We start from the raw sequence: 27,974 nt of genomic DNA on the forward strand, positions 1-27,974 counted from the left end.
GAAAGTGCAGAGAGAGCAGATGGGATTTGTGATACTTTTAAATGAGACTGTGGGCAAATCCTATAGCTCTAACAGGAGGAAGGCCACGCAGCTCATTATATGTGAGGGATCTGTCACCGGGACTTGTAAACATTAGCTGGGGGACTGAAAAAAAAAAAGGCGAGGCAGTTAAAAGTAAAAGCTGCTGCATGAAGGAAATGCTCTGTATCTTGTCTCGAACATTATCAAAACATCTGGTTTGAACCCGGGCGCAATCGACTGAGACACATGTGAGTGATGATAGGGCTGCACGAAATTGGAAAGAATGGTAATATTCAATAATAAACTTGAATATTGCTTTCAAATTATGTGGCAAAAATACTAAAAAGTACTAAATCAAGAGACAGCATTTTGGACTATTCTGTTCTCTAGACCTTAACTAATCTAAATCTTACTGTATATGACTGCATTTAGTCAACATCTCCATGGAGACGAGCTGGAGACGGCCGTTCCCAAAGTCCGATCATAGGAGAGGTGAGCCGCTCACAGCAAACACACACGTTTGTTCATTTATCAGGTATTTTTCACTAATAGAAAATATCTGTATTTAAAGCCTGTATTTTATTCTGGGTGAAATGTTACACGGTGTAGCTTTAACATACAGCACCTTTTTGTTTAAGGAGCTGTGCTAGCCAAAAAAATGATTTTGACAAATTACAAAACAGAACCCTAGCGTATGGCTATTAAAAGTGATTTGTTCAGTAATGTAAACAATACAGGAGGGACACTACCTCCTATTATTCAACTGTCAAATGTACAATATTCTGAGGAAAAAAAATATTGCTCGAATGCTGACAATTAATATACATTTTAGTTGTTTACCATAACAAATTCCTCTAATGGATAGGGAGGTTCCGTGTCAAAGAAATGGATCACTGTGCTTTAACTGGGAAATTCCCAGAAGCACAATTTCTGCATAAATAATATTCCATAAATGGGGAGAGAAATTATTTAACGCTGATCATTAAGATGTTGATGATTAAACTTAATGGCTCTCCATTGCCGACCATTAGTTAATGTCATTTAATCATTGGCGAATCCATTTGAGTTTTCTATTAAAGTTCTCTGTCTAAGCTGCCAGCTCTCTGTTGAGAACTGATTAAGATTAAGAACTTCAGTTTGGATCGAGATGCTGTCTTTGTCATCGTTCATATACAGTAACATGCCCCGTATTATCAATCAATCCATGCTTTTGAGTACAGTGGGTTCAGAGTGACATAATAAATAACATTAATATATTAATACATTATAAATAAATAAATAAGTAATGCATGATAATTATGGGGGTCTTAAAGTTGTTGTTCTGGTTTATAAGAAATCAATGTATTCCCCTTAATACAGAGATTTACTGCCTTAAAAGGACAGTAAAAGAAAAAAAAAAGTTTGATTTTAGACTTCAACATAATATATGAATAAATATGAGTTGTAACACTGTGTACACGTTAGGATATTATTTGTTGGGTGGAACCTATCCCAGCAACTACAGGCCTGTTTGCAGCTCTGACAAACAGACATGCATATAATCGACATTATTTTTAGTACTGTAAATTAACTTGCATCACTCTTGCATATCATGAAACCAATTTTCACCATCTCCATTTAAGAATTTAGTTTTGAATCTGGCTAACAAGCTGATTCTAAGCTAAGGTAAATCCCAATGGTTAAAAATTTATTGGCCTTTCGGTCCGACTCCATTGTTTCAAACACTTTTAGCCACATGTGCAGCTCTTTAAACAGTGTGGACAGATATGGCATTGTACCGTTTCCTCTTATCACAACAAATCAAGGACAGAGCCGGTGGAGTCCGAAGACCAAAGCAATAAAACTAATGATTGATAATTAGTGAAGCTAAGGTCCAACATTTTAGCTGACTCACTGATCCAACTAAGTTCTGTAAGACGGGAGAGGAGACTGTCCTGTTTATTCCGTCTTTCATTTGGGAGGAGGAGAAGAAGATGATCTCACAAACGGCTCAAGGTTGAAGTATCAAATCTCAACCAAAAAATTATCAAAGATGATTTTACTTGGCAATAATAAATCCGGATCAGGACATGTTGACTAATCGGACGATTTGGGGAGAAGGTTATTAAGTTATTCAGTGCTTTCCTGTTCACTCCATGCTTAAATACGGTCTTGTTATTTACTTTCCCCTAAACCCAGTCTTCCAATCGATCAGTTTCTCTAACAATCTTGCCATGCACTTCGAGCTTTCCTCCATTAATCAAAACATGGTTGAAGGATGAGTCAAAAGCAGAGGACAATCTTCCCTATGGCAGCGGTCTGCAAACATTTGGCTCCAATGACTCAATAATTCTTAAAAAATACAAAGTGCATTTACTGTAAAAATGAGAACTAAACCCGTTCCAAACCTAAAGAGCACTGTGGCTCTGAAACTGCCAGCACCACCACTATGACTCAACAAATCAGTCTCAGAGATATTGTTTGGTCTCCGTCTGCACTTAGATGTTCTCCTGTAAAGTTGTAACATTATGCGACACATGCGTCTCCCTTCTCATCATATGGCAATGATTAAAAAGACAATCACAGTTTCTTTGCAGTGGTTGTAGAACGCTTGAGTTTTGTATACAGCGTGATGAAAGGTAGAGAGAAAGTTCCCTCTGTTTGATGAAACCGCCGACATCATGGTGAATAAGGCTTAGTCAGCTTTAAAATAACACCTGCTGTGGATTCAGGGACTTACACGCAGCTTGATAAGACCTTCAGGCCACGCTCACTGAATTTCTTGTTTGAATTTGTGACCTGGCTGCATTTAATGTGGCTATAAGACCATTTGGAGAGGTGTTTAGGATGACTTGAGACTTTTATCGTCAAAGTTTTAGAGTGGTTAAGTATCTAAAAGGGATTGTAATTCTTTAAAGCCATACTACATAACATTTCACCCAATAAATGGAATAAAATGTGAGCGTGTATTTGTGTTTTTTTTGGTAAAAAATACCTCAAAAACATGTGCCTTTATTATTAGTTCATTTGCCTCTCAGACCTGACTGACATCATCAGCTCATCTCCATAAACATAAGTCTATACTAGAGGTTGATTGATATATTTTCTGGGGCCGTTGCCGATTTTAGGGGAAGTTTTATTGGCCGATGCCGATTCTCTATCTCTTATGGTTCCGAATTTATAGGCAAAAGTCTGCAACATAAAATACATACAATGCGATACAAGGTGAACAAACATGTGACCATTTTTCACTGCAATGTTTCTCAGCTCCTGAGGCCTAAGACGCTGTGAGCTCCTAAATGGAAAGTCAGATCAGTCAAATCAGGCCATAGCCGTTATTGTAAAATATGCAAAGACCGTCCTCATATCTTGGACCCGCTCGTCTATACTGTACATTAGGTCCTCTCCCTAACACTTAATTTTTATAATTCACTGCAAAAATAGTGTAGTTTGAGTCTAGCTCATCATTAGGAGGACATCTGGTGTGGCTATCATTGTGTTTATGCTATAGGGATTTTATAGCAGTTAAGTTGCTCTTGTGACAGATTTGTGTGGCTTTAATTTCCTTGAATTAATTAATTTTCCTTGAAGCTTGAATCACGTTGGATTAAGTGCTGCACAAAAAAGGAAAAAGAAAGAAAGAAAAGAAGCAAGAAATAAAGAAAGAAAGAGGAAAAAAGAAAGAAAAAAGAAAGAAGAAAGAAAAAAAGGAAAAAAAGAAGAAAAAAGAAGAAGAAAAGAAAGAAGAAAGGAAGAAAAAGAAAGAAAAAAAGGAAGAAAAAGAAGAAAAGAAAGAAAAAAAGAGTAAACAAAGAAAAAAGAAAGAAAAAAGATTACAGAAAGAAAGAAAGAAAGAAAGAAAGAAAGAAAGAAAGAAAGAAAGAAAGAAAGAAAGAAAGAAAGAAAGATAGAAAGAAAGAAAGAATAGAACAACTATGATGGGAAAGAAAGTGTTAAGTTCTAGCTATAGTATTATGCAGCTCTGATTCTGGGCTTTACAGAAATAGTCACAACCAAACAGAACAAGTGTCTTTTCAACACAAGGGCCACTCATGAAAGAAACATGCAACTTTAGGGTGAGTTCTGCACTTTCTACACAATATTGATCAGGACTTCACTCTCTGAAAGCTGAAATCTCAACCATGTATCTCAGTAAATTCCCCTCATAGCAACAAAAACCCTAGCTATGCTGCATAGTGCATCCTTTGGTTTTACGATACGAGCTTTGTGCACGTCAAAGCACAGTTGTGAAACGCTGCAGTCTGGTGGATAGACTGAAGGCTGCTATTGCGCAATGTCATTAAGGTGCTTTGTTAACGTCGGCTTAATAATGACACTTGATTTAAAAAATACAAACTGATGTGGTGTCTCCATTCTGCAGAACCGCACCCCGCCTCCCCATGCAAAAACACCAAGCACAGCGGCACAACTGCGTTTCTTTATGTAACACAGGCACAATCTGGGGTGTCACGGAGGAATACAACTACAAGCGTGGTTCAAAGGCGAGCGGGAAGGGCAGTGTCTGCACAAAAATAGCTCCGTGATAAGGACTTAAGGTTAGAAAATGGTGGCTGAGATAATACAGTGATAATGATTGGGTTCCTGGATGGCGTTTCAAAGGCTATACGCTGCAGACAGTGAGCAGTGAGACAGTTCCCGGGTGCATCCTGTTTGTTAGTGCGTCATATCTGTGAAGCATCTCCAGATAACACTGCCTTTTCCCATAATGCCAGGAGACAGAATCTGAACCGCAGTTATACGCTATACAAAAGCAGCCGCACAGCTCTCCATTCAAAAATATGGAAGTTGTCAGGAGCTCACCCTGGTATATTCAAATATTGATCAGGCTGGGAGAAGCTATAGTACTGGACTATGCGTTTAGTTCTCAAAGCACAAATGATAGGAGAAGCCAACATTCCCAGGTGTTTGACACAATGATGAATAATTAGATAGACATTAATATTAATAACGAAAGGCACAGATGTTCTGAAAACCCAAAGGTATTGTGTGAAATGGTGCAGCACATTACTGAGCAAAAATACATTACCAAAACATTTTCAGTTAGACCCTATTACAGCAGCTACCCAAAGCAGACAAACTGAGCACTGCAGGAGAAGCACATTGTTTCTGAGATCACATTTTTGTAGGATTATTTGTACTAAAACACTGTATCTTCTAAAATGAAGAAAGAACTGTGCATGAAATAAGTGGATCACTGATGCTCCAAATGGGCCCAGTGATGGATGGATCAGGCCAGTGGTTTCCAACCTTTTTTGTCTCGCGCACCCCTTAAGTTATTCGTTTATACTCTAAGTACCCGCTACCTCGATGATCTTGCTCATATTTTTACAAAGTGATCAACTCAACTAAGAATAATCAGTATTTAATAGTGTCTTTTGTTGAAAATGAAGCTAAAATACTCTCAAGATCAAACATTTTACTGAGAAACATGATTAAAACTAACTTTGAAATTAATAATGAAATTCTACTCGGTTTCACTTTCCAGGTACCAAAGGCTAATTACTTAAGGGGTCCCCGTACCCCTGGTCGGGAAACACAGGATACGGTTATGGACTTTATGAATCAGATGGACAGTTTTGACATCGTTACTCGGTGACAACATTTTGAAAATACTTCAGCAGTAGAAAGAAGCAGGATTGCTCAAAACAGCGTGAGCAAGCTTCCATCCAAATTTAAAGGGACTATACAGAGTTTAAAAATGTTAAAATGATGTGTTTTCCTCCCCCTACATGTTGCAGCAATGTCCTAATGTGTATAATGAGCCCAGACCTGTTCACCACAACTGCCTCTAAAATCCTGCACTTTCACTCAAAAACGTGTTACTTCGGTCCGTATTGCCGTCATTCATGAGCTTAATATAGAAGGTGCCGTTACACGTATGACCTGAGGTGGCAGTAGTGAGTATAAAATGGCGAACTTGCATCTAGCCCCTTTAAAGCCACACCAATCGAGTTTTACCCAATGAATAAAATTGAAATACAAGCATTTATGTTATGACAGATATTTTCATAATTGAAAAATACCTCATAAATGTAGGAACAAACATCCGCCTTTGCTGTCAGCGGCTCAGCTCTCCTAAGACAAGACTGTGTCTTTACGGGAGTGAGTACGTCTCCAGCTCGTCTATATGGAGATGTGACTAAAGTCAGCAGAATTTGAGATTTAAACAGGTTAGGTTTTCATCCACATCCACTTGTTGACTACCCACTGCAGAAAAAGCATATCCTGTTTTGAGTTGGTCATTGGGAGCATGTTTGGTACTAATGGCATCAGTATAGTCCAAAATGTTACGCAGTGTGCCTTTAAATCTTGTATCTTTAAAATTTTAACTGATAATACACTGCTAAATTTTGCACAATAAAACAAGCTGAGACTCGTAAAAACAACAACACAAGTGAAGAAATTCTATTTATTTACATCGTAGACTTAAATCTCTACCAATGAGAAATCTCTAAAACCAGCTGCAAGCGACATGTCTGACATTAGTTACCACACGTTTCACCATCATGGTAAATGTCACACTCACAACAGGTGCTAATGCTTCTAGATGAAGGCACATAAACCCATAGAGGTCACAGTAAGGCAGATTCACAGCACTAGAGAGAGAGAGAGAGAAAGAGAGAGAGAAAGAGAGAGCGCGAGAGAGAGAGACGGGATGTCGTAAAAATTAGCCAACTGAATCAAGTCCCGTTAAAATCTCTCAGTGGGCGGTTCCAAGGATGTCGGAGAGAGAGGCAGGTTTTGGAGCAATGCTGACAAGTGTCCCATATGACTTTTGAAAGCCAGTCTCATTGTCTTTTAGAAACAACACAGTTGAGTAAGTCCGTTTGAGTTCAGAGAGAGAACAAGTGGCAGTCAGAAATTTCAGTGATGCACACAAAAAGCCATCAGGTATTGTCTTCACATCTTTACAGTAAAACACACTCCTGTCCCGTGTAACGCATATTGCTATTTTGCATCATCTAGTGTTTCCCAACTGGTGGGGCTTCGGGATTGGCCCATTAACGAGTCATGACATGGCGCAAAAAACAAAGAAAAATACTTTTCTATGCATATACAAAACAATGTGCAGTTTCACAGGGAGAATATTGTAAACATGTGATTCAAGCATTGTTTCTCGCCCCGCCCCCCAGCTTGACCAGCTTCTACCTCTTATTGTTAATTTTTTTTTTAATTAACATGATTTTATTTTCATGACAGACTGAGGATGGTTCTGCAGCCCACTTTGGGGTCCCAACCTACCAGTTGAGAAACGCACAGAAGGTGCTCGTCAATATATAACAAGATTGTGAACAGTTAAAGAGGGGGTATTATGCTTTTTGCATTTATTTGGTAATACTGTCAAACACATCACCAACTTACGCTTTGTTCGTTAGAATATGCAATATTGATCAAAAACAGCTGAAACAAACTATCCACTTCCTGGTTTTCATGTGATCTCCCGTAGGCCCGCTCCTTCCCAGCCGCCCGCCTCTTGCACCCCTCTGCTACACAGCTGTTTCAATAAAGAGACAAAAAAAAAAAAAGAAAAGACAAATGTCTTGTGTGGCTGTAATGAAGCTATGGCGATTGTTTTTACCCCAAGATGAGAGGATTAAGCTTATCGAGAGGTAAGGAAAGCATTTTCCTCTACTGGATACTATAGGACCTCAGGAGGAGAGAGCCACTGGAGAAGATCCAAAGATTATTCAAAGATTCGAGAGTGGCTCGAAACACAGCTCCAAGTATGTTTTTGATGTGAGAACAACATTGTAAGAAGGTGCATAATACCCCCCTTTAATGCACCATTTAAGATGTTCACCTTGAACAGAAACTCTCATCATAGAGGGTATGCAAATCATGTCAGAGCCACATGAGTGTCAATGTTAAAATATAAATTTTGACACTTGAAACAATGTTTAGAATGAAAATGAAGTAAGTGCATACCCTCTATAGACAGATTTCACAGTGATGAAATATAATGACCATAAATACAAAATATTCATCGTATTGAATGGAAAAAAATCCTCAAAATGGGTCCATAAAAAGAAAAAAGTCGTGTGGCTGAAACTATCAACTGAGTGCACACAAAGTGAAAAATTTCAAGCTTTAGCTTTAATTGCAATGATTATGGCTTGTAATGAAGAAGTTAGTGGTGAATTAATTTCTAGACTGTATTTCACTTTGTGTGCAGTGAATCTACAAATGACTACACATTCTAAAACTATTCAAAATGTCACAGTAATGCCATTGACGAACGCCTGTAACAATGGGAAGGCAGTATTTTTTAGGCGCTGACCAGGGTACTGAACAGGGCAAAGGGGAACAGAATAGTCACCCGGCTCACCCCCTGTGCGTCGGTCACAAGTGCAAATAAAATCAGGATCTAGTACTGCCACATACACAGATGAGCCAAAACATCAAGACATAGTGTCAACTGACCCACGAAAAGCACTGACTGGCCACTGATTTGGACAAAAAAGGCCGTCGGATTTTTAAAAATGCGCTCAGCAAATCTAACCTTGAACTTCGTCTTAAACTGCTGACAGGTACAGGCGCATTTTGTCAAAGTCACTCTAACACCGAGCCATTTTCTGTCTTTTAACTCACTTAGAACAAGGTCATAACGCACTTTCTTGGAATATGTCGATGCCGTGCAGAAGTCAGTGGTGTAATATTGTCATTGGCTGGTGTAAATTCGCGTATAGCACTCAATTTACGGTGACCTTCAGCTTCAAATGGGCCAGCAATAACACAGATTTGCAGCTGGTCTAATTCACAGCAATTTAAGCAACAGATTATCATAGCCATAACATCACCTTATATTTCAGCAGTTCAGTTCAAAGTGAAACAAGCCATTATGATAAACCGGCCATTGTAACGAGCTGCCTGATGTGCAGTCCACGTTGTATTCTGACGCCTTTCTATCAGAACTCGATGCTCTTCTCTTAATATCGCCATTTCGACCTGGTCAAACTTGTTGAAATCGTTAAACTTACACAGTTTACGCCCTGCAAGTAATACATACATAAAAATAAAAAAAATCTCCCAACAACAACGGTTGGGCAGCAAGATGAGGCAGTGGTTACCGCTCTTGTCACAAAGCAAAAAGGTCCCAGGTTTGGTTCTGGGCTGAGGCCTTTTGCATGCTCTCTCCATGTCTGTACGTTTGCTCAGGGTACTACGGTTTTCCCCTACAACTGATCATGCACAATAAGGGGCCCCTGGGGCCAGGACTCCACTGAAAAATAGATTCAGAAACTCATTAGGACCTGAGGGTCAATAGTCCTATCCACACAAAATAAGTCTTGCCTGTAAGGATTAGTTTCCTTAATTGAGTCTCTAAAAAGCCTCTCAAACCTCTTTCTATTCTGTGTCAAATGAAAGCACAGCACTGGAGGAGTGATACATGACAAACGTTTGCTCCTGCTTCTCGATTTGACCCCGTAACATCACATTAAAGAAATCACATGAATAAATCATTTTTTAATTCATTGTAATATGCCATATTCGTTCGAATTGAACTACTGAAACCCATTGGGCAGTTTTTCAAAAATGTTCACCTTAGAAGATTGTAGATAGTTTTACTTCTTCCTGCTCCTGAAATACTAAGATATAAGGGCTCTCTAGAAAAATAAAATTGTCGACAAACACCATCAATCACAACAGACCAGACGTACAGTGCATTTCTCACATTTAAACATGAAATCGTGGTAATTCTCCACAGGCCATCACTCAATGTCACCAGCAGCGCAGCTTCCTACAGCTGTTTTTGCATCTTGTAGAAATCACAGTTGGATTGAATATCCCTTTTTACTTCCTAACGGCAGCGGCGTCCATTTCTTGTGACACACAAAGTTACAACAAAGTTGAGCGTTTTATACCCTGTTTCCATCCGATACATTCTTGTGCAGTCTTGTCCCTGAGTCTTCAGATAAATTAATCCCACAGCGGCCTAATTTCTCCACCTCTCACTGACATTCAGCTCGAAGGCATGGCTCGTATAGAAGAGTGGACCACTGTGTACCGTACACGCCACCACCAGCAGCTATGTAAAATGGAAAAGCTTTCAAAATGGAAGTAAATATGGCGTATTTGTGAAAGGAAGCATGGCAATCAGGATTCTTCTGCTATTTTAGCTTAGCTTTTGTTGCTAGTGACGCTGATAGTTTGCGAATGCTTTGGAAAACTGCAGTCACAATAGTCTGCATTCTTCAGGAATAAACATACGATTCAAGCAAAAATGTCAATAAAAACATGGCCCTTGAAGAAATAGCAAAAGCTTGTAAAAAAGCAGCACATTTTTTTTTGTTCCAAAAAGTGGAAGACAAATAAATAAAGGCAAAAATAACAATAAAAATGCATGAAAAAGTTTGTAATCCATAATAAAGGACATCTGTGGCTGTGGCGATGCGTGATACTCTTCGTTCATCGTTGGCGTCTTGGCACAGACTTTCTCTTTTACAAAAATATTTCAAATGTGCTTCCAGTTGTCCATCAGACTCCATACAGATACCTTCTGTTCCTTCACAGAGCGGTTTCTTCCGGATCAGCTGCAGTCAGCGGCATGTGGCTCATGTGCTTGTTTTAGTAGAACAGGTCTTTGATCTCTATGGGCATCTCTTCGTACCACTGCCTCTCCCTGTGCTAAGTCAGGGCATACTCAAACGTCCCCTTCTCGAGCCCTTCTATCCCGTCCGACCAGTTGGAGGAGGGCATGCTGCTGTAAGGGTCCAGCAGGATGCGGAAACACCTGATGATGAGGAGCCCCAGGAAAACCAGGAGCATCCCCACGAAGGCGAAGGCCGTCTTCTGCTCCAGCGTCAGGGAGTGGGCCATGTCGTTACCGCTCATGGCAGCCAGCGAGTGGTTGTAGTGCGCGCTAAACATGGTGGTCAAGCGGCAGGCAGTGTCCTCAGCCCTCCTCAGTAACAGTCAAGTGTGGGAAAGCCCGCATCTTACCTGGACAAGGATGATAACGGGCCATGGGTTAGGCATGGCTGGAGTCCCATTACTCCATATCTGATTTACGATACCAGTAACTGAACAATTATTTTTGTTAACTATTACTACTATTAGGGCTGGGGTAATACGTCACGTCACGATACAATATGTATTTACAGAGGGCCCGATACAATATATATTTTAACACAGTTTATTCTAATGCACTATTATAATTTGTCATAACAAACAGCAATACTTTAACTTGAATGAATTGAAAAAGAAAGCACAGGTTGACTTGCCTTGAGTAAAACACTTTGAAAAGTGCAAATGACGAAGGCAGTTTAAAAGTCTGGCTCTTTTGTTTAAACCAATAAGCATCAAAAAAGGGATGAACAATATATCAAAAAATGTTGCATTATTGTTTTATAGAACTGAAAAGTATTGCAATACAGGGCTTCCAACACAAGACATTGCAAGACAATATTCTGTCCCAGCCCTGGAAACTATGCTTCTTTAACCTGCTTCTACAGCCATAAGACAGATTGTGAACCCACAGGCATCAAACTAGGTAACAAAATAGCAAATAGTCTTTTATCTCATCTTTTATCAAAAAATATTTCAGTATCAGTATTACCTTGATTTTGTTTCCTCCAGTATCACAAAGGAAGCCTTAAATGTTAACCTGCTCTACACATGAGCCGATAAGGTTAATTTTAGAGCTGCAATGACATTTACAATTGATAAACTAGTAGATTTGGAATTAAGGTTTATTAATGCAAAAGAGTATGATGACCTGCAAATGAAAAGGTGAAAAATGAGATTATGGGAAATTGCATTACTTTAAAACAATATACCCATTTCCTGTGATTGTTTTAATCAACATTGTCGTTTACTGTTCTTATTACTTTACTGCCCAATCATAAACATTTTCATTGTCATGTTTGTCTTAGAAATAATGCATTCATAAGACTATATGGCTAAAATTGTAACTACTAATAGATCAATTTCTGAATGTATAGGGTAAAATGTAATGCCGGCGCATGGATTCAATATGCCGCTTCGTAAATGCATTAACTATATGAACTAAACTAAGGACTTAGAGGTGCATTCATTAATTCCAAATGCTACAGTCTGCTCTTTCTGGTTTTTCAGAGAACATTGCCCGCAGATTCGATGAAACGCTATCAGACTGTAAGGGCATCACAGGACCCACCCTGAACCACGGCAACATGCTCATACCAGTGGCTTCAATTAATACCTTGGCGTTTGTACGTGACGCCACCTTTTATTCGACAAACCCTATTCAATGACAATAAAACGAACATGTTTCGCAGTTTGTTAGTTGTACGTCGCATGTGTGGCTTTTTACCTGTTGCACTCAAGCAGATGGCAGGCAGGCAACGCAATTCCATCACACCAGACAGCAATGACAACTAATACAGAGACGTAATCACTGAACTAAAGTCAGTGCCTTTATAGTGTCCATTTGCCCGTGTGAGAAGTGGCTCATATGTGACAAAAATGCAGCAGGTGTCTATGGAAAAAAAAAAACATTGTGGCAGGTGTAGATGTTTTAAAGGCAAAACAGATGCCGAAAGGGAATGTTTTTGTGAAGAGGACACTGCGTTATAGAGGCGGGGAGACACGCTGCATTGATAGACTATATGGAACCAAACTGACAGGGCTACTCACCACCAGGCTTTCATGATCACTGCAGCCGTACAGACCTGTTGCTGCGTCTCCCCCTCGCCGAACAACTCCCCCAGACATCGCCGCTGTGTGTGCATCCTCAGCTCATCCGCCCATGCCAGCTTTTTGCGATTCCTCCCCACGATGCACCACTTCTAAAGAAAACAAGATGTTGGAATAAAACAGGCAGGGGGACAAAAAAAGGGGACCAAGCTTCTGTGAAATGCCCTGCGTGCTGTGTGTCTTGTGTGGTGCGGAGAGTGCAGCGTAGCAGACAGCGCTGTTCCCGGTGCCTTCCTGACTCGCGCTGCCTCCTACTCATTATCATTCTAGTTCCTATCTCTCCAGTCCAGAAGCTCGCCCCTGCTGCATGGCAACCACTTGTTAGTCTCACTCCCCGCTCTGCCGCTTTGCTCATTGACAACACTCCTCCTCCACGTACTTATAAACAAGCATAATAAATCCTCTCCTTCTATTTTGGGCTGTGGTCTGATAAATTTAGGGAGTGACTTTGCCTCAGGCATAACTCGGGAACCAAACAGCTCTGCCATGTTCACTTACGCTTAGTAATGATGATATTTTAGTAACTGAGCTGATTTATCCTGGCCTAAGGTTATGGCTCCCACAACATCTTAGACAAATCCATGCTCAAAACTTCCAAGGCTATGGCAAAGAACATTCTAAACACACAGTATTGGTAGTAAAAAAGCTTATTTGAAATAACCAGCTGCCACAAATGTAAACACAGACCTTTAGATGAATGGGCAAACGCTTTAACATCTGAGCTACTGCTCTGCTGCCCCACCCTGTACTGCTCTCCTTCTTAAGTCATTGTCAAGATTCCCCCTCCACTGATGTCAGAAAAACAGGCAGTATGGCATTCTTCTATTTTAGGCTTCTTGTTTTATAAATCTAACTTAGAGAGTGACTTTGCCAAGAGCACAAATTGTTGCGTCAAACAACACTGCCATGTTCACTTAGGTTTGGTAATATGATGAGATTATAATTAATGGGCTGAATTATCCTGGCTTAAGGTGATACAAGCGCTTTCTGCAATATACAAATAGGACAAGAATAGAAGGGTTTACAGCACAATACAATCAAGCCAAAACATTATGACCCCCTGCTTAATATTCTAGTCTATTCTACTATATTTTACTCTGCTGCTTCAGCCAATGGCAATGGCTCCTCCAACACTTAAGCGAGTGCTCTAGCCCCATGCAAGAGGGTCCAAAGATCAACCCCTGGGCCAGTTGGGGCTTTTCAGTGTGGAGTTTGCATGCTCAACGGTCTAATAAAAACACACATGGTGCCAAGCGAGGATTAAACTCGATAACAATCAGTGGATTCAAAAATTAAAATCATCAATCAAACATTTGAGTAAACAATGACCCTCAGCACAATAGTTGCATCAAACACTGCACTCAAAATAAAATACATTATGGTGTTAATCACATGCGTTACAGTTTTATGTCAATTGCAAATAACAATAATGTAGTTAATTATACTTCTTTCAACATAGGAGTGGAAATGTTATGACACTTTAATTACAGCTGGTTTACCTTGACTTCAGGTCATAGAAGCTCTCTCTGCAAGAGAATAGTAGAGTCCAAAGCCCAAAGCACAAGACTATCTAGCAATCAGACATAACAGACCACCTGACTAATACTGGCACTCATAAAGTCGTGTGCAATAACCACCTGCCAAATATGCAGCAGAGCCATAAGCATCAAGCTGCAGTGCACTCAACTCTGTGACACCTTTATAGCTCATCTGTTCTATTCCCTGTTGCTCTGCTGTCTCATCCCTTCATCACATAGACATATAAAAGACAGACATATAATCTTCTTTACTGGGCTATTGTCAAATAAATCTAACATGCACTGTGGGGTAGTGGCTTACTTACAAGATATGCAATTCCATTATCACTTTCACTTGGTGGTTGGGTCTAACCGTTTTAATAGAGAAACTTAATTAGGCTGCGACTTAAGGTCAGACAAGCATTCAGCATTCATTACAATGACCACACACACACAAAACACACACACATACACACATATTATAAACATCTAACATTTCATTCCAGCTCTGCTGGACTTATACAACTTTACTTTACAGAGAGCAAGGCAAATGCAGTCATGCCACACAAACAACACTATAGTGCATATTTGCATCATATTACATGTCTAGTTCACTGAAGTTTCATGATAATAGATTATGCAACTTTACCTTCTGAACTGAATTAGACCAGCAAAAGAGTAGAACGCACAAGCTCCCGCTTGACGAGTATAAAGAACTAAAATGTTAAAAACATAAAACTATATGTCCAACCACTGCTGCAGGCATGACATTGGGACCAGTGTGCCTCCATAACACAATGATCATTCACATTCACATTTTTGAAAGCCCAGTGACTAATGACATAGATATTTTGTAATTTTGTAGTGCAGTAGACCTTGCATAGGTGTTATAATAAAGAAACAAATCTTTACTTCTCAGGGGCCATAATACATTTTTGGTGTGCACGTACTTTGTCTTTTGAAGAACAAGCAGTACCTCTTACTTTACCTTCTGTACAATGACTTGGCCGTGAGGTGACCTTCCTGGAGAATGCCAACCATCTTGGGAGTGTTCAGAGCAATAATTCAGGGCTTACGAGTTGGTTCAAACAAACTTTGCCTCAAGTAAACAGAGAAAGTGAGAGGTCTTCATTTTGAAGCTTAAGCTTCTGCAGGGTCTCTGCTTGTGTCTCAGGTCATTGACAGACACAGAGCCTGTGACTCGAGGGCTGCAGCATAAAAAAAAAAGCATATGGCATTTGAAGGTCATTAGCTTTTGCAAATTAGACTGTACTTTGTCCAGTATGAATCTGGAGTAAAAAAAAAAATGTCAGCACAAATAAACTAAAGGGGAATGTTTTCTCTCAATATAGATATGAACATGCATTATTAAGTTACACGGGCCTTAGATGTTTTGCCAAAAGAAAGCAAACCACTAGATTAATATGGCAAATTTGTGGAAAGTTCAAGGATTTTCTGTTTGTTTATTACTCCCTGCCCTCCATCTGACATAATGATTTATTGCATGCATAGATTGCAACTTTGCACTTCATCTTTAATCATAATCTTTAATCTTTGAATCCCTATAATCTCTGCATAAAATATGTGTTTTGATGTTTTCTGTCATGTCTAATATGTTGTGGTTTATTTATGCCAAGTTTAACAAGTTACAAATCAAAAATACGTAATCTATTGGCAAAATCTTTTCTCAATGACCAGGCCATTCTGTAACATATCACTCCTGACTCCTCTAACTTTATTGCTGTCATTTCCTTCATGACTATATCAAATGCTGAGACAGACTCTTGCAAAAGCATAAAATAATACAACATAATAGTACATTGCTATCCAGTGTCCATCGGGCCGAAGAATAAAGATTAGTTTTATCGCCGCTAGACGACAGGTCAAACTGATATTAGCGTGTAAACTAGCCATTTACTGCTTTCAGTGCATCTAAATTCAGTGTTAATGAACTCACATCACACGACCCCGTTTACAATAATGATAGTAAGTGATGATAATGCAATCTCGACCAGAAAGTACAAAGAGAAATACATTGTAACTAGAGTCACTGTCAGTTTGTAAAGTGTAAGCAGTATCAATAAAGAGGCTCAAGTTGAGATTAGCAATCGGTGCTAACAAAACATACTCACCAGAAACCATCTCAGGGTCAGGAACATGGAGACAATTCCAATCTTGGAACAGAAGTGGAGTCAGATCTAGAGATAGCTCCAGATGACCTTTCCAATATCTTTACCTTACACAGGCAATGCACATTCATATTAACCCCCCAATAAAAGTGTGATTAAAACTGCAGGATTTATGACACAAATGACAGACTTTCATCCAAGTATTCATGAAAACGACCTGGGTGACAAAGCTATGTCAATATATTCTTTGAACAATTAAAGAAGTGCAAATAATACGTTCACTTTCAAATACAAATGCAGCGCCCACTATATAACACTGAACTACCCTAGCTTTTGTGGGTGTGTACATGGAACACATTAAATATAGTGTTGCTAATCGTTTTTTCCTCTATGTTAATTTTGTAATTGATTTAGTTTAATAATTGCAACTCAATATAGACTAATCGCTCCATATCTTCAGCATATGAGTTGAGAGGACTTATTGTTTGCTTTGTATGTCTAGTGCACGGGGATATGTGAAATGTTTTGTTTCATCTTTAAACCATGATTATTTCTCTAATAAGTTAGTTTTAGAGTACGCTGAGGCTAGAATAGTAACCTGCAGTGTAGATCTATGTAAAAAAAAAAAAAATTCTAGGCAATTAATAGAAGTAAATATGTCAATAGAGTGCCGTCTTGGGTCCAGAGCACTTACCTCTCTCATCACACTGGCTTCATCACATCGCAAACTGGTCCCTGCTGGAACGATGGACTGTAAAAACGACAGTACCTTGCTTATGATAGCTCTTTCCAAATGCAGTGCTAGGGAAAAAAAAGTTTTACTTTATTACAACTTTTATCCAACTTAGCAAATCACTTGCAACAGTTCCTACTCAGCCCATGATGATAAAACAATAACTTTTTAATGAATATCTCACAAACCTCGTGCGCTTCTTCAACTTCAACTTCTGCTTGCCCAAGTCTCGAGGCTGCCTAGCAACAGTTTCAATTCTCGCGGTGTTTGGTGTCTCCCTCTTCTCTGTAACTGCGCAGCGACAGAAGCAAAACAACAAACCACCACAACATGGCAGATGTTACTCTGATCGACGAGGATCAGAACAAAGAAGAGTCTACCGTGGGGTCCGAACAAGAGGAGCCATCACAAGAAACGCATAATGGCGACAAAACGTAAGTAAAGGCGTAGCATTGTCCCGATCATCCCATTCCCATTCATGCTCCCAGAGCTAGCTAAGATGGAGTCCATGGATGCTAGCTATTGTTAGCCAGCCGTGGAGTCATACAAAATGTATATAGCACCCAGTGAAACACAGATGTTTTTATTTATTTTAATGACTCTTCTTTGCGTCTAACCTAGGTGCGTTCACAAAACAGATAGAATACCGAGTGCTTTCAGAGTGTTTTGATTATTGTACTAGCTACTATGTTGTGCTCACTTGCTAGTTGTTTGGCTAGCTGCTCAAAGCCATAGATTTTTCTCCCTCAAAGCCAAGCAAAGTTGGTTGCAATCACCGTATCTGACAAAATCATCACCAGACAGACTGCTCTATCTTAAGAATTGCCATTGAACTGTACCATCATATTTAGAAAACGTATGGCTCTTTGCCATATAAATAACGCTGTCTGATGTTAACAAAACATTCCTTTCATCTTCGAATATGACAATTAACATACTTTATTTGGCAGAATTGACAGTTTTTTTGTACAGTTAACTGTGCTTGAGCATAATCCCTTGAAATTGAACACACGTTAATTTCACCCAATGTTACCGTAGCATACTGTAGGAAAGCATGAGCCTTGGCTTGACTCTCCAGTCTCTTAATGCCTGATCACGTTTTTGTCTCTGTTGCTATTGAGACAGCAGCAAAATGTAGTGGGGTTTGGCAGTGTCCTTTGCCCTTTTTAATCAAAATATATTAGTTTTCACATTGACTCTCAAATATCTTGACTATCAAATATCAATGTAATCTAATGTAACCTGGTCTCTCTTGTTTGTAGGGAGGGTGAGAATGATAACGCAGATGGTGAGAATGATAACGCAGATGATGAGAAACAGGATGGAACGGACCGCTCTGAAAACCGAAGAGGAAACCGCTTTCACCCATACAATAACAAACAGGACAGGAAGGCCGGTCAAAGGAACCGAGTCTTCATCAGCAATATCCCATATGACATGAAGTGGCAGGCTATTAAAGATCTAATGCGTGAGAAAGGTAATTTGTACAGCGGGCAGGACTTAACTTTGCTTTCTCTCTTCAACTCAGAAGTGCTTAAGCTACCTATTTTTGCTGATGGCTTTATTTTGCTTTATAAGCACCACACTTTGATTGTATATTGTGAATTATAAGGGTTATCGGTGAATCAATTAAAAAAAAGATTGGATTTATTGTTATCAAATTAGTCTGGGCTGATATGTCTGTGAGAAATGGTAGATGATAGTTTATAGTCATATGGCATAGTCAGCTCCAAAATGTAACCTCAAACTATGAAGATTGTTGAATCATTTTGTTGAATTTGTTGCAGGGTACATATTGAAACTAGAAACTATTGCAATGATTTACACTGACATATATGAAAGCTTTAAGGACAGTTTGAAATGCCAAATGTGGATTCTGTTGACGACTGATCACTGTTGAAGTCTTCCCCAGGTTAATGTAGCTGTGTTTCTCTGGCCTTGGCCGTGGCCTTGTGGGTGTCTCAGTCACTGTCCAGAAAGGCATGGTGTTGTCTGTGAGATGTTGGTCTGGGCTGACTGTTGATCATTAATGGGACATTTCCATCTGTAGCGGCATTGCCAAGGCCGGCAGCGACTGACAAGACGTGGTGACTTAAATCCCTTTTGTTCTCTTGGTATTTTTTCCCTTGTATGTCTCATGTAGTTGGTGAGGTTACATACGTGGAGCTCTTTAAGGATGCAGAAGGAAAGTCAAGGGTAAGTGATGTGGCACGAGCAGGTTTTCTTTATAAAGTGCTTTTATCAGGCCCTTTTGACTCTTACTGAACTGGAGTTACTGTAGTTGTTTAGAGCCTGATAGATGGCTTATCTTTGACATTCATTTGAAAGGGAGATGGCCTGTTGATTTTTGGAAAAGTAGCCCAATGAAAGAACTCATTTACGATAAGACTTTTGCTTTTGTTGCTGTTTCTCTAAATTGCTGTTAAAGTTTGTTTTGGCTATTTTCCAATGCGGGTTGTGTGATTTGCTTCAATGATTGACATGTCTCAAATTTAAACGGTATGGCTCTCTCTTCAAAGGAACAAAGTAGTTTTGAATGAGATCTGTAGATTTTAATGTAATTCTTTGCCACTGCTTTCTGTTCAATTTCTTTTTATTAGCAGTTATTTTAGCGTTAAAATAACAAACTTCAACAATATAGCTGCATGTTTTTGTTTTTTTTGTCAATTTGATGATTGTAAATCTCCATTTTTAACCACTGTTACATTTTACTTGTTTAGTAGTGAATTTGTTGTAGAAAAATGAACAACTCTGCTGACTTCAGTTAGTGGATCATATCAAAACTGTAGGGAATAGAAGTTGACAAATGTTTTCTTTTCACTGTTGTAACTATACTTTGTTCACTCCCTCGTCGCCGGGTGGTTTCTTCATTGACTTTGGTGGTGCTGTGTTTTAGGGCTGTGGGTGAGTTCAACGTTTTAGCTGTTACACTTTGAAGCCTTTTGTCCTGTTTGTGTCTGACTCTGATGTTTATTCTTTGCAGTCTGGTGGAGTTCAAAGATACTGAGTTTGTCAAAAAGGCTGTTGAGGTTATGAATAAATTTGATCTAAGTGGAAGGCCACTAAACATTTCGTTGGTAAGAGCAGATCTATTTACATGCCATTACTTTTTTGATTCTGCAAAATGTTTAGCTCATTATTTACGTCAATAAATTGGAATATGTTCACATCATTTATTAGGAATTCAGTTTCTCACGCAACATACAGTTAAAGGAATAGGCCACCGTTTTTACATACAGAGATATGTTCTTACCTTAGCTTTGACGAGTTCTTTAGGACCTGTCTGGTCTTCCCCCGTGCCTTCAATCACGTAAACACAGCGCAGACGGCGTTAGCATTTAGCCTCTCCCCCTCTCCTCTATAGCTCCAAAACAGGTCAAGATAGAAGCTACCAAGCTCTTCCACGTTAAGAGCTTGGGAACTATAAGGGGGGGAACTATATTGTAACTATATTGTAAGGCGTAATAATACCAGGAGTAATTTGGCATCCGCACAGTAAAGTGAAGATTACTGCGCAGTAAAGTGAAGATTACTGCACGGATTTCGAATTACTCCTGGTATTATTACGCCTTACAATATAGTCCCCCCTTTTATCCACTTTGAAAATCCACATTGTTTAATTTTGTGTAATTATACTTTGTAGTGTAACAATTCACATAACCATATTTAAATAGGGAAAACGTGGAAGAGCTTGGTAGCTTCTATCTTGACCTGTTTTAGAGCTATAGTGGAGAGGGGGAGAGGCTAAATGCTAACGCCGTCTGCGCTGTGTTTACGTGACTGAAGGCACGGGTGAAGATCACACAGGTCCTAAAGATCTTGTCAAAGCTAAGGTAAGAACATATCTCAGTATGTAAAAACGGTGGCCTATTCCTTTAAGTCTTTTTTATTTACACCTGTTCACAGATACATTATTATTTGTCGTACACTCACTGTAACCAGGGGTAATTAAGCTCCAGCTTCTTCTTACTCCATTTCAAACCAACATGGTGACGCTGTGTGATTATAGGCTTGATGTGAAGTGTACCCAGTAAATAAATGTTTGCTGTTAAATAAATAGTCCCGAACCTTGTTTTTTTCAGGATCCAAATGGAGAAATTGCTCGTCGCGCGCTGCAGCGTATGGGCGGTGGTGGGCCAACGGGGAGCCGCTCCGACATGGGACCTGGGGGAGTAAACATCCCGGCTTCAATCACCAACAACCCCAACATCCCACCAGAGGTCCTCCACGCCCTGAGGGCTGGGCGCCTGGGCACTACGGTCTTTGTGGCCAATGTAAGAATACTCTGAAGTGCAGCTTAAAACTACTGTTTCTCTCAAACTGGGGTATATCTGGTTTTGCCAGGGGTACTTGAAAGCTAAAAGTTGAGGCCTGTTCTGGTTGATTTTGTCAAAGTAAAATATTTTATGATTGAGTGAGATTTGATGTGCATATGATGAAGTATATTACATTAAGATAGAAGCCGTCCTCTCTCTATGCATACTGTATATCTTATGTTACAAGCCAGAATTGAGCAAACGACTGAACGAGCTTCTGAGATGGGAGATGAGGTGTAATTTTGCTTGTGGTGTTGTCCAGCTTGATTTTAAGGTGGGCTGGAAGAAGCTGAAGGAGGTGTTCGGGATGGCAGGCGTGGTGAAGCGAGCCGACGTCAAGGAGGAGAAAGACGGAAGAAGTCGTGGAATGGGAACGGTCATTTTCGAGCAGCCACTGGAGGCGGTGCAGGCCATTTGTATCCTTCAAAAATTAAGAAAAAGAAGTATAATAATGCATTCAGTATTTAATAATGTGATTTGCCAGGGAAGGTTTAGGGCAGGGGTTTTCAAACATTAAATTAAAAGGTCAGAAAAAAGAAACTCACAGAAGTCAAAGGGACTAAAAATGTATTGTTTTACAAAGTCACAAGTAGTCATTGCAGTAAAACTGTTTAAATATTTAAAATGTAAAAGTCCATTTGTAAATGTAATCATTTAGTCATCTATAGAGTGTGTTATACTAAGAACAAAAATATGTTTGCATAATAATTGGATTTTATATCAAAAGAGTAAAAACTAGCCCTGGACACCATCATTCGAGCAGACCCTGCCCCTACAGGCCAAAGCTGGAACTGCACCTGGGTCCGGACCATATAACCTCGAGGTCCGCATCCAGACCTGAGTCTGGACGTTGAGTAGGCCTTGGAGGATCGGTCAAATGTTAAGGACAAGTTTTCCTGTAGGGACAATTTTCTATGGAATTCAAACAGAAACATCTCCATTTATTGACTAATTTCTCTTATAAAACCACGCTGGCAGGTATTTAATGTTAGTTGGAACATTGTATAGAAAGGTTGATACAGTGTTGTAAATTGAGGAATTTGTAAGTGATTGTCTTTCACTCTGATCTCAGCTATGTTCAATGGACAAATGCTCTTTGACAGACAGATGCTTGTCAAAATGGTATGTTTTTTTTTCAATGCAGTATATAGAGAATGGTGCTGATATTTATATCAAATTTAAAACGTCTGCATTTGTCTTTTGCAGGATGACAAATCAATCCTCGATGACTCTGGTCCAATTGACATGTCTCTGTTGCCACGTGAGTCTATTTATTATTCTATCAAAGCTGAGTGTTTTTCCTTTTTGTGCAACACAAATTCAATAAAAACTTTTACATTGTATGGAGTCACGGTGCAATGCTGAAGGTGTTCTGATATCGTGTATCTTTATCATCTTGTGTGTAGGTGGACTTAGTGGCGTGGGCATGGGACTGGGGCCTGGGGGACAGCCCATCAATGCAAACCGTCTGAGCGGAGGAGGAGACATGGGCTCCATGAGGCCTGGAGGTGGGCTGTGTGGTGGTTTTCTCTTTTTAAAGTGCTTCAAATTAAATTGTGCCACAGGATCCAAATGTTATTTTATTGTGTTATTTTTGGTGTCCAAATGATAACACCTAAACATCTAGCCCCCGTAATACCCAAATCTACAATTTCATTTATCACTTGATTCAAATGTAATAATGATAATAATCAGCATAATGTAATGCATCATTAGTTTACCAAACTATTCCATACCTTTGCTTCTTGTTAATATTTAAACCTCTGCATTTTCCAACTCTTGGCCAATTTTTCCATGGCCCGTCTTTTGACCTGGAGAACTGTTGGATTTAGGTCAGACAGATAAGACATCTTAGCAGAGGCGTCATCTTTATTGGCGTCTCTAAAATCACCTCTGATCTTCATTATCGTCATAATTGTCTGTAAATATAAACATTGAACTTGTGGCTCTGTGCCCTCTCATAGGGATGGAAATGCCCGGATATGGCGGGATGAGCAGACTTGGAGGAGGTATGGCCTTGGTCATGTAATAACAAAATCATCAAGGGGTATATTTAAAATCCTGTTTGGCTCTTTTACAGGGATGGGTGGAGGGTTTGGTGGCATGAACAACATGGGAAACATGGGTGGATTTGGGAGAGACATGGGCAGAATGGGTGGTAAGTTTGCAGCAAAACAAAAACTGTACTGTGCTATTTATCATTATGATTATTTTCATGAAGGTAGAATAAGACAATATCTGTGCATTTGGCTGTCTGTCTAGTTGTCTGCATTATCTATCAGTAATACATTTTGATATGCACCAAAGAGTTTGATGGATTATATCGAAATGAATTAGGACAGTGCATATTTGTTGTCACGAACACCAAAGGACTTCAATTCTTTAGACTAGTTTAGTATTGTGTGTACGTTTTTGTCCTGCACAGTTGCACACATGACAGTCTCTTAATGATAGTCATTTCTTGTTATACATTTCTGTGCAGACATGTACCGATCGGGGATGGGCGGCATGGACTTCCGCAGTGATATGTCGATGAACAGAGGATTCGGCGACTCTTTTGGAGGAATGGGTAAACACTTGCTTAACCTTCCATGAAGAATGTGAAAAATGTGAACCCTGATGTTTGCTGTATGTGGTCATTATGTAGTAGCCGTATCTAACCTGCATTGTGTGTCTGTTTATGGAGGCGGGGGATTTGGAGGAGGCATGAGCGGTGGCGGCATGGGCATGGGATCAGGATTCGGTATAAGATATTGTTTTATTTTCTACAATTTCTATATTTGTCTACATTGAATTGGACTGATTATTTTACAGTTGCTGCAAGCTAGGACAAGGGTCGGCAACCTATAACCTCAAAAGAGCCTTTTTTGATCATTTCAAACCAAATGAGCTGCATAGTTGTATCTACCAACAACAACGCATACACATTTGTTCGTTTGATAAAATTCTGATGAATCAATTAAAAGTACAAATTGAAAAGAAAGGGTAGAATATTAGTTTTTCAGGGACTTCTTTCTGGCTCAACTGAAACCAAACACTAGCATTTCATCACTCAAAATCACTTTATGTTTTTCTATCTAATCTAGTGGTTGTCAACCCTTGTGCTAATTATCAATTATTTACAATATGTAGGGTATGCATGTGACGTCACAGCATTAAGAGTAACTTAAGGGAGGAGAGTAATCTTGTTGAGAAATGCCATTAGAAGTGAAAACAATGTTTGTGCATGCATTATCCCTGCATGCATCACCATTCACCATGCTATTTTCATCAATGTGCTGTAAAGCGAAATGCAATGTAATTAATCTAATCCTTCTCACTGTTTTCTAACCTTGAATGACCTGAATGTGTTTTTCTGTGGCCGGCAGGAGGTGGGATGGGCGGCGCGAGCATGGACAGAATGGGCTCTGGGTTCGACCGAATGGGGATGTCCGGAGGGATGGACATGAACCGCGGCTTCGGGGGCTTCGGAGGCAGCGGCTCGGGGCACATGAGCGGGGGCATGTCCAACAGCAGAAGCTCCGGGGGCAAAGCGGGATGTCAGATCTTTGTCCGAAATGTAAGAGCACCATCTCTTAATCGAGCTCCTGGTTAATGAATTACGTCTAATGTATTGTATGTAATGTGTTTATCCATTTAGTTAATACTTGTATGTATTTACTATGCAAAGTTGAGTCCACTTACCGTTTGTTCAGTTACTTGTTTGCATTGGTACCGTGGAGTTATGTATTTTAATGTGAGCTTATTTTATTTTTGGTCAGCTTCCGTATGATTTGACGTGGCAGAAGTTGAAAGACAAGTTCAGTAACTGTGGTAAGAGCACATTTCATACTTAATAGCTACAAATCATTTGTCTAAAATTGAAAAAAAGAAAAAAGTAATACATGCCAAGTCAAACATGTTTGTCAAATGCCTGCCTGGCGCTCACAATCGGAGCAGCTTTGTCTCAAAGAAACTTCAGTATTATAAATAATGCACATACCTGTGTGTGTGTGTGTGTGTGTGTGTGTGTGTGTGTGTGTGTGTGTGTGTGTGTGTGTGTGTAATGTATATGATATTTGATAATGAGCTCCTATTAAAACATGTGCATCAGGTTCACACTGTGTACTTTAAATGGTGCAGAGGATTTTTCTAGTTAGTTCCCAGCTCCGAGCAAATGCACCTCATACTTATTTTGTTCTTTTAATAGGGAGTAAATAAATGTCTGTCGTTGTTGCAGGCCAGGTGATGTACGCTGAGATCAAGATGGAGAATGGAAAGTCTAAGGGCTGTGGCACGGTGCGTTTCGACTGTCCAGAAACCGCGGAGAACGCCTGCAGACTCATGAATGGCACAAAAATCAACGGACGCGATGTGGACGTGCGCATCGACCGCAACGCCTAAAAACATTTTCTAGTCTCAAACTTCACTTCTACATTCAGTCCGTTTTGGCCAATTATGTTTTGTTTTGTTTTAAAAACGCTAATTACTTCTCAACAGTGTCCATTGTTTCATGTTTTGTTTGTACACATTATAGGTCTTTTATCTTTGTTTTGTAAAAAAAAAAAAAAAAGTTTTTTTTGTCAAGGCGGTTGAAATAAAGTTTTTAATTTTTAAATATGGTGATTTTGAGATCTTTGAGCAAGTTGTCTGTGTAATTTAAATTACATCATATTTAAACAGAAGTTGACACATGACAGATTCATGACAGATTAATTGAATTTGAAATGCGGGGTTTTGTAGAAGAAAACTAGTGTCTCTGCTATAATCTTGCATATTTACAGTGCACATGTGCAGCTATTCATTAATATGCACTGTCCCGCTCACATAAATTAATGAATGAAAAATAAAGTGAACGTGAAGGAGGCTCTAGTTGGTTTGGGCAAGACGTCCCAGAGGATGCGCAAAATACAATTTAGTTAAGTGAAGAAAAATCTGAATGAATCGAACAATTTTATGTTCTATAACATATGTGATAGGCATAAAGGGGCATAAAATCTAATATCAAGGACAGAGCTGTCACTTGCTCATGGTCTCTAGATATTTACGATGGCCCTTGCGTACAGAATTGTTGCATGATAACAGGAGAAGTATGAAGAAGTTCAATAAGACATAATAAACGTCACAAAACATGTCAAGCCAAGGGAAATCATATTAACTGTTCCATTTAGGTTCTTTAGACTCATTCCTTGATTTCTGTCAGGGGGTGTGATGATTGCTATTGAATTGGGTAGTAATATAACCATACTTGTAATCATCCACATACTGTGACATTATTTTAAGACCTAAAATTTACAAGGATGCTGTATAACTCAATTTAAACAAGACAGGTCTACAATGAGGCTACATTTCCTGCATTTTCATGAGGCTGATTGTGATGTCAGTTGCAGCTTCTTCAATTGGATAAATTGGGTTAATTAGTCCCCAAATGCTCATGCAAACTGCAGGAAGTCTCCTCATTAAGCCTTCTGAATATAGGGAAGGCAGTTGTGAAAGCAGTGGAAAGTTTTTGAGTTTTACCATTTACGGCTCTCTCTCTCTCTCCTTCCTCCTCGCAGACAATAAGGACGTGCCCATAAAACCTTATCACATCCATTGAAACTCTGTGTGTTCTGTCTTCACTCATTCACCCAGTTTTCAAATACAACCAAGGTTATGCAAGTTCAGTGGACACTTTGTTTTTATTGACTCAAACCGGTGCGTTCTGGGTTGGTCTTTAAGGGAACGGTGCAATCTGCTTTTATGGATCTTCAGGATTAAAATTAGACTGTACCTTTATGACAGCGCTTACACGATCACTGGTAACGCAGCCGATATATTTACTTTACTTTTATTGAATTACATTTGTCAAAAGTGGAAAGTTGATTACTCAAGTAAAATCTACACAGTACTTGGGGAAAATACTGCAGTGCAAAAGTGTGATGAGTGTGTTAGGGCAAAACAACAAACAAATGAACAAAAAATGTGGATATTTTCAAAGAAAAAACATTAGATGACTTTTTTTTGTTGCAATACTTCAAGAATTGTGCTGTTGTTATCAAACCACTGAAATAAGTACTCGAGAAATTAGTAAAAACTTTCCTGAAAAGTATTTTCACCCTTGATTTGAGAAGGTCATTAAAACTGCCAATTAATGCCACTTCAAATTTGATTATAAATTTCAATTGACTTAATTTAGATGTTTTATTATGGGCAAGAATACTTACTGCACTCGCAGATGTATTTTTTATAGGATGATGTCATATCGTCTTAAAGGCACACTGTGTGACATTTTGAACTACACTGGACTATCAATACAAACATTCTCCTAATGACCAGCTCAACACATAAAATACTATTTCTGCAGTGGGTGATCAAAGAATGGATCTGGAGCAGAACCTAAACTGTTTAAATCTCAAATCCTGCTCACTTTAGTCACATCTCCATGGAGACGAGCTGGAGACGTACCCTCTCCCGGTAACGTTACAGTCATGTCTTAGGAGAGCTGAGCCGCTCACAGCAAAAGCACATGTTTGTTTGTACATTAATGAGGTATTTTTCATATGCATCACAAAATAAATGCTTGTATTGCAATTTTATTTATTGGGTAAAATTCTACGCGGTT

At 39.3% G+C, this 27,974-nt stretch overlaps 2 protein-coding genes across 3 annotated transcripts; one reads left to right on the forward strand and one right to left on the reverse strand.

Annotated features, from left to right (window-relative positions):
* Window positions 1-9,456: 9,456 nt before the first annotated feature.
* On the reverse strand, window positions 9,457-12,946 carry ctxn2 (cortexin 2). 2 transcript variants are annotated; one of them, XM_079555292.1, is made up of 2 exons: window positions 12,672-12,946; window positions 9,457-10,962 (listed from the first exon to the last, which is right to left on the reverse strand). In XM_079555292.1, exon 2 carries the CDS (start codon window positions 10,888-10,890, stop codon window positions 10,648-10,650), a length of 243 nt encoding a protein of 80 aa, XP_079411418.1. In that variant the 5' UTR covers window positions 10,891-10,962; window positions 12,672-12,946; the 3' UTR covers window positions 9,457-10,647. The 2 variants fall into 2 exon arrangements, with proteins under 2 accessions (XP_079411418.1, XP_079411417.1); XM_079555291.1 differs by having other exon boundaries at window positions 12,637-12,946.
* Window positions 12,947-17,340: 4,394 nt separating this feature from the next.
* myef2 (myelin expression factor 2) lies at window positions 17,341-25,983 on the forward strand. Its single transcript, XM_079554867.1, has 17 exons — window positions 17,341-17,509; window positions 18,338-18,552; window positions 19,219-19,271; window positions 19,972-19,979; window positions 20,059-20,152; window positions 21,158-21,349; window positions 21,654-21,807; window positions 22,464-22,513; window positions 22,598-22,652; window positions 22,798-22,899; window positions 23,356-23,400; window positions 23,472-23,549; window positions 23,874-23,960; window positions 24,078-24,134; window positions 24,760-24,950; window positions 25,153-25,204; window positions 25,611-25,983. Exons 1-17 carry the CDS (start codon window positions 17,406-17,408, stop codon window positions 25,772-25,774), a joined length of 1,701 nt encoding a protein of 566 aa, XP_079410993.1. The 5' UTR covers window positions 17,341-17,405; the 3' UTR covers window positions 25,775-25,983.
* Window positions 25,984-27,974: the final 1,991 nt, after the last annotated feature.

Source organism: Gobius niger (assembly GCF_951799975.1).
Source record: "Gobius niger genome assembly, chromosome: 4".
Classification (NCBI taxonomy): Eukaryota; Metazoa; Chordata; class Actinopteri; order Gobiiformes; family Gobiidae; genus Gobius; species Gobius niger.